Here is a 14,087-nt window from a genome sequence, read left to right on the forward strand (position 1 = left end):
TCACTATCCAGAGCAAACTACTGTTAGTAACTGGAGGAGCATTCTTCCAGGTACCTCTCTGAACTTTATATAGATAAAGTATGCAACATCATACACCTGGGCTGTACCAGACAAGCTCTTCTGCTACCTGTTATTCTACAAAAGTATATTGCTTGACTATTTTTGCATGGCAATATAGAGCTTTATCATCATTTTTATCTGCATAATATTCCATTTGTATGAATAGAGTACTATACTTCAATCTGCTAAATAAATTATATTTAAAGTTCTCTTTAAAATTGGTATAGAGGAATAAAAAAATTAGATGGATGAAACTCCTTATTTATTTTGCAGTGATAATAAGGAAGCCAGCAGCTTGTGAGACTCAGCAGAATTCATAAGATGTACCTAGTGTAGATAGTAAGTTAGTAACTGTAAAATATGTTAAACAGAATAACTGGAGCATATGTGTGTTAAATATAGATGAAAAGAATGAATCAAATGATAGTGTTACTTATTAACAGAAGGGGATGGAAAAACAAAGTTAATTTTAAATAGTAATCATATTAAATAAAATATATTAACAAATGTAATAAGCATCTTGTTTATAATTATATTTTAGATATATTATCATAATATAAAATGTTAATAACTTGCAATTTTTATTGTTAATAGTAAATATTTCATATTTAATAAAATAGGAATATATAAAGCTCAGCTCATGTTACCTTCAGATTGCCAGCTATGTCATCCCTAAATTGGTCACCCACTAGTGACACCCAATATGTACAATTCTATACCCTGCATATACCCTGTGCCGAAACATGGATAAAAAAAGATCCTGAGAAAGCAAGCAATGAACAACTAAGAAGCCGCTACACAGTATTGATGCTTCTCATCTCTCTCCCTTCCTCTCCGTCTGTCCCTATACGTCCCTTTCTCTGATTCTCTGTCAGAAACAAAAACAAAAACAAAACACAGATCACTGTGAGCTACTGCGATTGGCCCAGCATTCTTGCCCTGCATTCCTCCAATAGAGCAAGCATATGTTGGCTTCAGATACCTTCTATTTGCAGAGTTCAACCTCAAGGCTGGTCTTTGTGACCACAGCATCAAAAGGGAGAGCAGACAGTGCAGAGAGAAAGGACATGTGAATGTTTCAAGCACAGGGTCCCTATTTGTATCCCAACCTAACTCTGTTCACATGTTGTAATCCCTTTCCCCTAGTTTCTTACTCTGTGTGTGTGTGTGTGTGTGTGTTTATTTGTTTGTTTGTTTAAGTGAGAGGAAGGGAGATAGAGAGACAGACTCCCCCATGTGCCCTGACTGGGATCCACCCAGCAACCCCTATCTGGGGCTGATGCTCTGCCCATCTTGGGCCATGCTCACAACTGAGCTAGTTCTAGCACATGAGGCTGAGGCTCTACAGAGCCTTTCTCAACACCCAGGGCCAAAACGCTCAAATCAATCGAGCCATGGCTGTGGGACAGAAAAGAGAGTGGGGGAGAAGGGAGATGGGGGAAGGAGGAGAAGCAAGTAGGTGGTCACTTCTATGTGCCCTGACTAGGAATCAAACCCAGGACTTCCACATGCCAGGTTGACACTCTACCACTGAGCCAACCAGCCAGGGCCTTGCTATGCGTTTTCAAGTTGAATAAATTGAATAAATGGTGTGAGTGGGACAGCTGATTTTGATTTCTGAGCCTCTGTGTCCCATAATGTCTGGTCAAGCTTGTCTGGCAGTGTTCTTGAAGGTCAAGATTGCATCACGCTAATTTCCACAACTCCCAAAGCACTGAGGAGAAGCTAGCAGGGTGGCGAGCCATGATGAATAAAATCAGGTTGACAGAACATACATTAAATGCCTTGCTAACCTGGGACGTGGGACTGAGATTAACACAAGAGTGAAATCTTTCATTCAGTTTCAGGAAGGCATGGGGCTTTTAGCTTCTGCTGCCTCTAAAGTTATTATCTAAGTTTTTAAACAAATCAATCAAGATTTATTTCCAAGAGATCTAGAGCTCTCTGAGATTTACATTCTGTACACTAAATCACATAAACAAAGCGTTTTTCTATTATTTTTCAGAAGCGATCCTAGCTCTTATTCCCAAGGACACTTTATTTTTCACCTGTCTTCTCTCTTGATCTAGTTCTGTCTCTGCTGGAACCACCCTCCAAGTGCTAAAATATTTTGATTCTTGTTTTAAATCTTGGGCTCTTTCTCACTATATATGTATTCTGCTGAGCTAAAGCCATCAGAAGAGACAAATTTCACTTTAACAAACTAGGACGCCTCTTTCAAGTAGGTTGCTAGAGTTATTTTAAACATGAATCTGTATTTATGCATTCATTAGTTTCTTTTTTTTTTGTTTAACTTTTTTTTTTTTATTTATTCATTTTAGAGAGGAGAGGGAAAGACAGAGAGAGAGAGAGAGAGAGAGAGGAGAGACAGAGAGAGAGAAGGGGGAGGAGCTGGAAGCATCAACTCCCATATGTGCCTTGACCAGGCAAGCCCAGGGTTTCGAACCGGCGACCTCAGCATTTCCAGGTCGACGCTTTATCCACTGCGCCACCACAGGTCAGGCGCCAGAGTTATTTTAACAACTAAACTTAACATCTGAAGAAAAAAAAAAAATCCTACATACATAATTATTTTAATTTATTTTTTACAACTTGGAATTTTTAATTTATAATATAGATTGGACATCTTTCTTTTTTTATATAAATTTTTATTAATTTTAATAGAGTGACATTAATAAATCAGGGTACATATGTTCAAAGAAAACATCTCCAGATTATCTTGTCGTTCAATTATGTTGCATACCCATCACCCAAAGTCAAATTGTCCTCTGTCACCTTCTATCTGGTTTTCTTTATGCCCCTCACCTCCTGTCTTCCTCCCTCTACTCCCTCCCCCCCATAAGCATGGACAAGAGTATTTTGATTTTTTTTAATATCAATAATTATTTCAAATATCAATATAATTATAATTAGGTGAGGAGATCCTGTCCAGAGTGTTTTGTCTAATCTCACTGTACAACTGGATTACCTCTAAAAAAATAAAAAATTTGGCCGAGCCTGACCTGTGGTGGCGCAGTGGATAAAGTGTGGTCCTGGAACACTGAGGTCTCTGGTTTGAAACCCTGGGCTTGCCTCGTCAAGGCACATATAGGAATTGATACTTCCTGCTCCTCCCCCCTTCCTCTCTCGCTTTCTCTCTCTTTCCTCTCACTAAAAATGAATAAATAAAATTTATAAATAAATCAATAAATTTTAAAAAATGTTTTAAAACAAATTTGGCTGAACTGAAAACTGCCCTCACCAACTATTCAATTGATGAAAATGTGATAAAGTACCATATTTCCTCACGTATAAGACGCACCTTAATTTGGGGGCCCAGAATTTGAAAAAAAAAAAGTATTACATAAAGTTATTGAACTCAAGTTTTATTCATCATAAAATTCATACAACTCCTCATCACTGTCATAACTCCCATTCATTAGCTTGTCCTCATCTGCATCTAATGAGGAATCACTGTTTTCATATATTGCCTTGTGCTCAGTTCCATCTATGGCATTTGAAATGCCACAACCACTGTATTAAAACCCAGTTTTTACATTGATACGTAAAGACACATGCAGCCCCATGTTTATTGCAGCATTGTTCACAGTGGCCAGGACATGGAAACAACCAAAAAGCCCATCAATAGATGACTGGATAAAGAAGATGTGGCACATATACACTATGGAATACTACTCAGCCATAAGAAATGATGACATCGGAACATTTACAGCAAAATGGTGGGATCTTGATAACATGATACGAAGCGAAATAAGTAAATCAGAAAAAAACAGGAACTGTATTATTCCATACGTAGGTGGGACATAATAGTGAAACTAAGAGACATTGATAAGAGTGTGGTGGTTATGGGGGGGAGGGGGGAATGGGAGAGGGATAGGGGGTGGGAGGGGCACAAAGAAAACAAGATAGAAGGTGACAGAGGACAATCTGACTTTGGGTGGTGGGTATGCAACATAATTGAACGACAAGATAACCTGGACTTGTTATCTTTGAATATATGTATCCTGATTTATTGATGTCACCCCATTAAAAAAATAAAATTATAAAAAAATAAAAAAAAACAAAAAAAAAAATGAAAAAAAAAAAAAAAAAAAACCCAGTTTTTAGACCCCAAATTTTTCAGGAAAGTGTGCGTCTTATACATGGGGAAATATGGTACCAAAATCAGGGCTCCAATGATTACACCCCTCTCAGCCAGAAGTTAGTTGCCAATTCTCTACCTCAATTTTATCAGGTTAAATGGGAATCAAAAAATAAGCTGCCTTCTGGCTTTCCCACACAGCCACAGCACCAGGGGCCCAACACAGGCAGCCCCCATCCCCCCCACCCACCCCCACCCCCGGTGCTCAGCACTGTGACTGCTGATTGCAAATTAGCGCCTCCCAGCCACAGAAGAACTGGACACCATGAAAATTTCCTGAAGCAGTGCGATACCTGCCCACAGGTTCCTTACCAGACCCTAGAGTGGCTGGAATAGGTGGAAGAGAAGGCCCTAGTGAGGTCATTTGGTTGGTTAGTTAGTGTCCTCCCGATATGCCGGTTACGCCGGTTCAATCTCTGGTCAGGGCATATGCAGAGACAGAATGATGTTTCTGTCTCTCTCACACTCTCTTCCTTCCTCTCTCTAAAATCAGTACATTTTTAAAAAATTAAACAAAATAGAAAGCGTTGGTGATAAGGGCCGGTTGTGGTAAGAAAAATAAGCAGGGAAAATTCTTTTAAGAAATGTGGCAATAAAATGTAAGAAAGACAGAGCTCTGGGTTTGCAATCCCCTCATCATCTTTTAAAGCTTAGGTTCCAGATAGTCTTCAACATGCAAGAGGATAATTATATTTATGTTTCAGAAGCCAGCTTCTGAGTGTTACTCATCTGTGTGCTATACTTAAAATGTCCAGACATCTCAGATTTCCAGAGATAGGCCCATTGGCCAACACTTGCCTTGTTGATTTCATAAGTAAGCAATGCGCTCTGATTTTCATTGGAAAACATGTTAGACTATAACAAAACATTAGAAATAATAATAAAACCATTCTATTTTTATTTTTTCTTCCACTTAAATGGTATACCAATTTCTCATGATGAAAGTCTGCTATAATGGTAAAAATCACAAAGTCTTCACAGACAATGCTCTTTTACATACTGAAAGAGGAAAATATAGAATTATTGTGTGGGTTCAGACAAAACCACTTGTCTAAATCCCTATGGATAGAAATTAATTTGCTTGAAATCCCTGAATGCTGAAAATTTTCCAAATAAATGTACTTATAATACGAGTGTAAGGCTAACAAAGTGGTTATGAATATTTAGGCAGGCTTGAGAAGTAAATTAAGAATAGGACAACACCTATACTCAGATAACCTGTGTATTTACATGTATTTAACATTTTATTAGCAAAAATAATAAAACAGCACATCATCTCAAAAAATATAGCCCATTTCTTTCATGAATTTTAAATGTTTCATTATTTCCCATGGTGTTCTTACACAGATAAGATAGAAAACTGTAATATATGAGTACCTTATTCTGAAACTCAAAAACCAGAAAATAACAGGCTAGAGGCTTGGTACTCTGATCTCCACACCATGCTTTCCCCAGTAAACCATGAGGAAGCATGGCAGAAACAAAGAAAATGCTGGACTCAAAGAAGAGTCAATAAAGCACTGGGTCAAAGAACACAACTAGGAAGTCAGTCAGACCTGTGTCTCAACGAGTCCCAGTTTTGCTACTGGGTTTAACCTATGATATTGCCACTATTTGACTGTTTTTGACCTGTAAAAATGGCCAGTTAACATGGTTCAGTGTAATAGCTATGTGATTTGGGGAGCTTATCTAAACTCTCTAAGCTTCCATTTCTTCATTTGTAAAACGATGTTATGCATCATAATGCGACCTCTCAATTTATATGTTGAAGTCCAAACCCCTAACTGCCTCAGAATGTGACCTTATTTGGAAATGGGTTTTAAAGAGGTAATCAAGTTAAAGTGATGTCTTTAGGGTGGTCCCTAATCCAATATGATTAGTATCTTAATATAAGGGGGAAATTTAGACACAGTGAGACAGTCAGAGGGAAGATGGCAGTTTACAAGCCAAGGACAGAGGGCTGGACCAGATCCTTTCCTCGTGCCTCTCAGATGGAATTGACCCTTGCCAACAGCTTGATCTCACATTTCTAATCTCCAGAACTGAGACAATAAATTTCTATTGTTTAAGCTGTCCAGTTTGAGGTGGTTTTTTACTGCAGCCCTAGGAAATGAATTGGGATTATAGATGGAATGATGCCTCAGAAGGTGAGTATGAGAACTAAATAAAGACAATGCAGGTAAAACATTTAGCACAAGACCAACTATACTATAATAGCACCCAAGTAAACATACAGCTTTCATTGTTATTGCATAGGATGATACTTCATACTGGAATTACAATGGAATTCTCACCACCAGCGGTTGACTTTTCTCCTAGTGCAGCCTCTCTAGGCCCTTTGATACAGTCTCCGCTCCCTGAGTTTCTTTTCCCCTCTTTGCACACCTGGACAACAGCATTTCATCCTCAAGTTTCCTCTCAAATGTCACTTCCCCACGAGGCCACCCCTCACTTAGTCACTGCCTCAGGCTCTGGACACAGGCTCTGTCAGGGGTGAGTGCCACCCTTTCCACACAGCAATGCAAGTACTGATTCCAAATTAGCATCCCCTGTCCCCCAGAACAAGCCTTAATATTCCTGTAGATTTCCCTAAGGCACTGCTGTGTCAGATACGCATTAAATATTGAGGAAGAATTTCTTCACCACAGGTAGGGAAAAGGGCCACACACACCACCTACAAACAAGCCCATGCTCTAAAGCTGTGTTTCCCAACTGCTGGCCTGCGGACCAGTCCGCCAGAAATTTGTGCCGGTCTAAGAAAGAATTAACCACACATGTTGTATGAAGATTATAGACCCAATGATCTTAGTCAAATTCACTTATGCTCAGGGTGATTTCTGTCATTGTGGTTTTGGAACTAATTCTCTTATTGTCACTGATTTCTAAGTGTAAAAAGGTTGAAAGCCAAAGCTCTAAAGCAGCTGTTAAAAGTACTTTCCAGCCTGACTAGGTGGTAGCGCAGTAGATAGTGTCGACCTGGGACACTGAAGACCCAGGACCCAGGTCCCAGGTACGAAACCCCGAGGTCGTCGGCTTGAGCTTGGGCTCATCCAGTTTGAGGGCAGGCTCATCCAGCTTGAGTGTGGGTTTGCTGGCTTGAGCATGGGACCATTGACATGACCCATGGTCAATGGCTTGAGCCTAAAGGTCACTGGCTTGAAGCCCAAGGTCACTAGCTGAGGCCCAAAGTTGCTGGATTGAGCAAGGCGTCACTGGTTTGGCAGCAAGGCCCCCCTCCCCCTGAGTCAAGGCACGTATGAGAAAGCAATCAACAAACAACTGAAGTGCTGCAACTACAAATTGGTTCCTCTCATCTCTTGCCCTTCTGTCTGTCTGTCTGTCTCTCTCTCTCTCACTCACTAAAAAATTAAATAATAAAATAAATAAATGAATAAATAAATAAATACTTTCCAGGTTAGCAGCTCTCAAAGTGTGTTATAGACACTGGAAGTAGCAGCCTGTTGGGGGTTGGTTAGAAATGCAAATTCCTGGACCTCACCCAAGACTGAAGCAGAAACTCGGAGTTGGGACCCAGGAATCTGTGTTTTAATAAGTCCTCCAGGCAATTCTGATGTGGCTCAAGTGTGAGAACTACTGTTCTGGGTTTATCCAATTCAATATGAGGAGCTTTAGCTGCTGGTTTGAGCTCCATAAGTATTACTGTAGACCAGGAGTCCCCAAACTTTTTACACAGGGGGCCAGTTCACTGTCCCTCAGACCGTTGGAGGGCCAGACTATAAAAAAACTATGAACAAATCCCTATGCACACTGCACATATCTTAAAGTAAAAGAACAAAAGGGGAACAAATACAATATTTAAAATAAAGAACAAGTAAATTTAAATTAACAAACTGACCAGTATTTCAATGGGAACTATGCTCCTCTCACTGACCACCAATGAAAGAGGTGCCCCTTCCGGAAGTGCGGCGGGGCCGGATAAATGGCCTCAGGGGGCCGCATGCGGCCGCGGGCCGTAGTTTGGGGACCCCTGCTGTAGACTAAGGAGCCCCTGAGGGAGAGGACTGCAGAGGGGCTCCCAGATGCATGGAAGTAAAATTTCTAAATTTTCTTTTCAAATTCTTTTTTCACTTATTGATTTTGAGAGAGAGAGAAACATCAATTTGTTATTCCACTTATTTATGCATTCATTGGTTGATTCTTGTATGAGCCTTGACAAGAGATCGAACCCACAACCTTGGCGTGTTGGCACAATGCTCCAATCAACTGCACTACTTGTCCAGGGAAACTCACTTTTTCTAAGCCTATATTATGGGGTGAGTTGGTGATAGCTGTGAGGTACCTAAATTGTCTAACAATGAAAATCCATGTTTAGGAAGTGAGTCTCTGCCTAAACTCTTAGCATCCTTTCCGAAGGCAAAGAGGTGAAGATGGTTTTGCCATGTCAGAATGGTGATCATAAAGCCCATTGAAGTATCAAGAAACAAATGCCAGGCAAACAGCGCTTTCCAGACTCTAAAATTGAAAAGTAGAGCAGAACAGGTACAGGCTCATGATCAGAAAGCTCAGGTCAAGGGCAGGTTCCACAGGCACCCTCCTCTACCCATGTCAGACATTACTAATAGATCCCAACATTCTTGCTCAACAAACTTGGCCTACAAATCTTGACTCCAGTCAGCCACTACCAATTGAGCAGATCTGGCTTTTGGGAAAAACTCATTATTATCTGTTTAGATGTTCAGTCTTCAAGCTCTGTAGAGTTAGTATAGAAACCAGCTAGTATTCTAGGAATCTCACTGAACTTGGGAGTCAGGGGCTGTGCAGTCTTGGGGAAATCATTTAAAAACATTGAATCTCACTTTCCTTGTGTGCAAAAGAGAGCTGGTAATACTTTCCTCTCAAGGTTGTTCTGAGGATAAACAATATGGGTGAAAGCACCTTGCCCAGTGTCTGGCAAATAAAAGACTCTTAAATAAATATTTGCTAGATCAGAAACTAGGACATTGTGAGATGCTCTGGGAAAAAATCCTCACCACCCAAGCTTGCCAGATGTTAATTCATCCTAGAAAGGCACCCTTCATGTTGATACATAAAAGAGCTTTGGCATAAGACACTGTCTTGGGAAACCAAACTGCTGTGGAAGGGCGGGCATGTGGTTACTATACAAGAAAGCAGAACCAGGGAGGTAGGTATCAGGAGGGATTTTGCTTGAGTCCGCAAAAGCCTCCAACGATGTCAGCTTCCATCCCCTTTTGCCATATTCCATGCCGTTCCTGCAATTCATTTCACTCAATCAGTAGTTCCCACCTAGAAATCTACTTTCAGCAAAACCACTTCTTCTGGTGTCTAGGCAAATATGTCTTCTTCTGTTCAGAACTTTTAAGAGCTCCATATAGATGATCTCATAAACAAACCATTCCCAGCCCTTTTGGTCCCATGGAAAATGAGGACTTCCCCATTCAAGTGTCTGTATTTGGACAACTAGACCCCAAGAAAGGCCTTGGGGATGTGCCCGGCTGGCTATATATGTTAACTCACTTCGCTTTGCATTAACATTCCATTCTTAGAGATGAAGGATGTGGGCTTCAAAATAATTATTGACATGTGCCCAAGATCACGCAATTAGACGGCAGAAGCACTGGGATCTGAACAGCTGGGTGCTATTCACACTCCACTGAACTCCAGCTCTGACCTGGAGCTGGAATCCACCTCAGCAGGGGTTGCGAGCTTCGACAGACTGGAATTATGAAACGAGCACATGAAAAACAATTCCAACCCCATTCCAGCCAGCCATCACAGACTGGTCTATAATCAGAGGTTAAAGTGTAACTAAGAACAAACACATCCCAGCATCTGTCAAAATAAAATTTAATACCTTGCAAATCTCACTTAATTCATACTTAAAATTGAATCAGTAGATAATACTCACTCTTAATCTTTCACTAAAAGCTTGTATATAATTAATCTTTAAAAGCCAGTGTGACGAATGTCTTTTATATAATTTTGCTACCTCAGAGAAAATGAGGAAAACGTGACTTATCAGAATGATCTATAACCACAGACATCAAAAGACCTTGCTAGGCATTTATTTTGAACCACAGTAGTTGACTTTAGACGCTTCAGCTGTGAAGAACCTCGATTAACATTCACCCAAAGTTACACTTATCAATTTGGACCATAAATGCAGGCAAGATGTTTCTGTTCTTCGGTAAATAGGATATTACATTTCCCGTGATATTAAACAATTTCTCTATCAGAAACATTGAAAATAGTGGCTTTGAGTACCTCAAGGATGTGAAATAATTAAATCAAATTTTGGTGGTGGAGAGCCAGTAACTAAGTTGACGAGAGACAAAAAAGCAAGTACCCGGTGAAGCAGACGATCCACCCGCACAAGTCTGTGGTTCGCGGAGCGCTCGGGCCAGGAATTGCAGCCGGGCTGCCGGTCCCACTCACAGGGAGATTGTAACAACGTGGCACTCCGCACCCTGGAAGAGACAGTGTTGTTAAAGAACCAACAGGGTCGTCCCCAGCCCAGTGAGATCTTGGGAAATGCACTGAAGTTCAACTACTGTACAATGCACCATTTATATGATGGCTTATAGGATATTCAAAGTTGTATAACCATCACCACAATCAATTTTAGAACATTTTCGCTATTTCTTTTTTTTTTTTTTTTAAGTGAGAGGAAGGGAGATAGTGAGACAGACTCCCACGTGTGCCCCAACTGGGATCCACCTGGCAACCCCTGTCTGGGGCTGATGCTCCGACCAACTGAGCTATCCTCAATACACAGGGCCAATGCTGGAACCAATTCAGCCACTGGCTGCAGGAGAGGAAGAGGGAGAGAAGGGGAGAAAGAGGAGGAGAGAAGTAGATGGTTGCTTCTCTGTGTGCCCTGACTGGGAATCAAACCTGGGATGTCCAGATCTGACCTGTGGTGGCACAGTGGATAAAGCATCGACCTGGAACACTAAGGTCTTCGGTTCAAAACCCTGGGCTTGCCTGGTCAAGGCACATAAGGGAGTAGATAGATGCTTCCTATTCCTCCTCTCTTCTCTCTATCTCTCTTCTCTAAAATAAACTTTTTAAAAATTTAAAAAATTCAAACCTGGGACATCCATACATGGGGCCAACACTCTATATCCACTAAGCCAACCAGCCAGGGTGATTCTCACTATTTCAAAAGAGAAAACCCTTAAGCACTGGTCAGTTGACACAGTGGTAGAGGGTCAGCCTGGCATGTGGATATTCTGGGTTTTATTCCCAGTCAGGGCACACAGGAGAAGCAACCATCTACTTCTCCACTTCTCTTACTCCTCTCCCCCTCCTCACCCCTGCAACCATGGCTCAATTGGCTCCAGTGAGTTGGTCCCTGATACTGAGGATGGCTCAGTGTCCATTGCGCCAGGCACTAAAAATAGCTCAGTTAAGGAGCAACAGATTAACACCCCAGATAAGCAGAGCATTGCTCCATAGGGGGCTTGCCAGGTGGATCCAGGTCAGGGCACATGCAGAAGTCTGTCTCTCTGCCTCCCCTACTTTCACTTAATTTTTTTTAAAAACCCTTATATATTACCTACCATTCCCTAATTCCCTCTCTTCATCACACCCTGACCCTAGGCAACCACCAATCTAATTTTTGTCTCTATAAATTTACCTCTTCTGGAAATTTCATATAAATGAACTCATACATTATGGGACCTTTTGTGACTGGCTTCTTCGACTTAGCATAATATTTTTAAGTTTCATCCATGTTATAACATGTATCAACACTTCATTTCATTTTATGGCCAAATAATATTTTTTTGTATAGATATATTTTATCACTACATCAGTTGACAAACATTTGGGTTGTCCCCATTGTCTATTTTGACTATCTTGGCTATCTTGGCTATTATGAACATGCATGCCCAGTGTTTGTGTGGACATTTTCATTTTTCCCAGATCTAAATCTAGGAGTAGAATTGCTGCCCCTAATGTTTTCAGTCTTCAACAATTAGAGAGAATGAGCACCCAAGTAAAATCTGGCACCAGCCAACTTTACCTGAGGGTCATCCTGAGGAACAAGATCTTACAAGAATTCTCTATTCAGGTTAAAAAAATACGTAGCAGGTCGGAAATGTATTTAGAGAAAGCTTCTCTTAATTGTGATAAAATACACTTAACATAAAACTTACCATTTTAACGTATACAACAAAGAAGACATTTTAAATGAAGTGGGAATCCATTTTGCACAGCATTTGTAATAACGACTCCTCTCTCCATGTGTGGTCTGCCCACAAGCAGAAAAGACGGCAAATGCTATTCCTTTTTACCCCTTACCCTTAGAAAATCCAAGAAGTAGCCTTTCTGGACATTTTTATTAATCCTGCCTGTGTCTTTCAAACAGCACAGGGCAACCAGCTCTCTTCAGGGATAGGCCCTAGCAGCTTGGCTCAGGGCAGTCACAGGGAACTCTCCCAGTGGGAGGAAGAATGTGGCTTCTCACCAGTTCTGGACATACTCCTCTGTTTGTGAGACAAAGTGATATTGTGACATGTGTGCAAAACACTCTCTACACAATGCAAGAGAAATAAAAGATAGTGTCAGTTTTATTTGTGCAGGCAGGGGACACATTTCCCTTCTTCCAGGACCAGCAGAGAATAGAGGCACGGGCTAAAGCAAGGCCATGTGGATATCCTACAAAAGAAGCAACAGGATTAGAGCCCACCTCAAAGGTGGTTTCTTTTATTGCTTCCAAAGATAAATGGTCAGCTAATCGAGATGGGTTCGATTATGCTCTTGGCCTTGATATAAAATTTTTCTACAGGTATTACCTCTAAGGAAAGCTTGCTTCTCTGGCTCGTCTTTTAATTAAATCAGTTTTCCACACATCTATGACACCCTCATTTTAACTTTCTTTTATGAAAGAAAACTTTTCTGAAGTTTTCGACATGTGTAGGAACCACCAATAACAAGCAGCCATTTCCAACATACACCTTCATTGACTAGGACCACCTTTCAATTAAGGAAAACTTTGGCAGGAAGAACTCAGTTATATCACTGGTTTGCAATAGTATTAACGAATACGTGAAATTTGTAAAATTATTCTCAGGTAACATGAGTGAGAGCTAGAAAACTACAAAATTTTACCAGGAAAATCCATAGGCAGCTCAGTTGTTTTGTGCTTTGGTGTCATTTTCTTTTTTACATATATTTTTTCTTCATTTGTAACTATATTAAGCATGGGAAAATATTTGCTGAGCACCTACTATGTGCCAGACATATGCATATCTTTACAAATCCTCCAATCTGAGTTTCCGTGAACTTGCAACGTTCAGCCAAAATGTTGGTAGCTGGTGGTTTGGGCTGTTCATGTGACTGCACTGTTTGCAAAGCAGCAAGTGAAGGACCGCCCTGTTAGCAGACAACGAGAACAAGTACAAAAAGGAGGAGAGAGCTGGAGCTGGTGCTGAATGACTTCCAGGACGTTTTGATAACTGAATCATGATCTGACTTCCCATTATGTTTTAAAATGCAAGAGCAGCTGCTCTTGAACACTACAGTTTTACAAGGACAGCAGATCCTCAAACAATGTTGAACAATGTCATTTCTTTCGATCTGTATATGTTATAATGTTTATTAAAAAAAAAATTCACGCTATGCAGTGGATAGAGCATTGGCTTGGGACACTGAGGACCCAGGTTCGAAACCCTGAGGTCACCGGCTTGAGTGCAGGATCGTCCAGCTTGAGCACAGGCACACCAGCCTGAGTATGGGATCACTGACATGACCCCATGGTCACTGGCTTGAGCCTAAAAGTCACTGGCTTGAGCAAGGGGTTACTAGCTTGACTGGAGCCACCCAGTCAAGGCACATATGAGAAGCAATCAACGAACAACCACAGTGCCATAACCACAAGTTGATGCTTCTCGTTTCTTTCCCT

The 14,087-nt window shown here is 40.9% G+C and overlaps 1 protein-coding gene across 5 annotated transcripts in view; it reads right to left on the reverse strand.

The window, feature by feature from the left end:
* Window positions 1-14,087, reverse strand: part of TJP2 (tight junction protein 2) — a 140,061-nt gene that overhangs the window by 92,136 nt on the left and 33,838 nt on the right. For 4 of the 5 annotated variants that reach the window (XM_066257132.1, XM_066257133.1, XM_066257127.1 and 1 more), the window contains exon 2: window positions 10,527-10,647. The exons of the other annotated variant lie outside the window; for it this stretch is intronic. Coding sequence is in view for 2 of the 4 variants with exons in the window: in XM_066257127.1 (XP_066113224.1) it covers window positions 10,527-10,647 (121 nt within the window). In the remaining 2 variants the exon portion in view is untranslated. The remainder of the gene's footprint in view (window positions 1-10,526; window positions 10,648-14,087) is intronic. 5 annotated transcript variants of the gene reach the window in all.

This window comes from Saccopteryx bilineata, chromosome 2 (genome assembly GCF_036850765.1).
Source record: "Saccopteryx bilineata isolate mSacBil1 chromosome 2, mSacBil1_pri_phased_curated, whole genome shotgun sequence".
Classification (NCBI taxonomy): Eukaryota; Metazoa; Chordata; class Mammalia; order Chiroptera; family Emballonuridae; genus Saccopteryx; species Saccopteryx bilineata.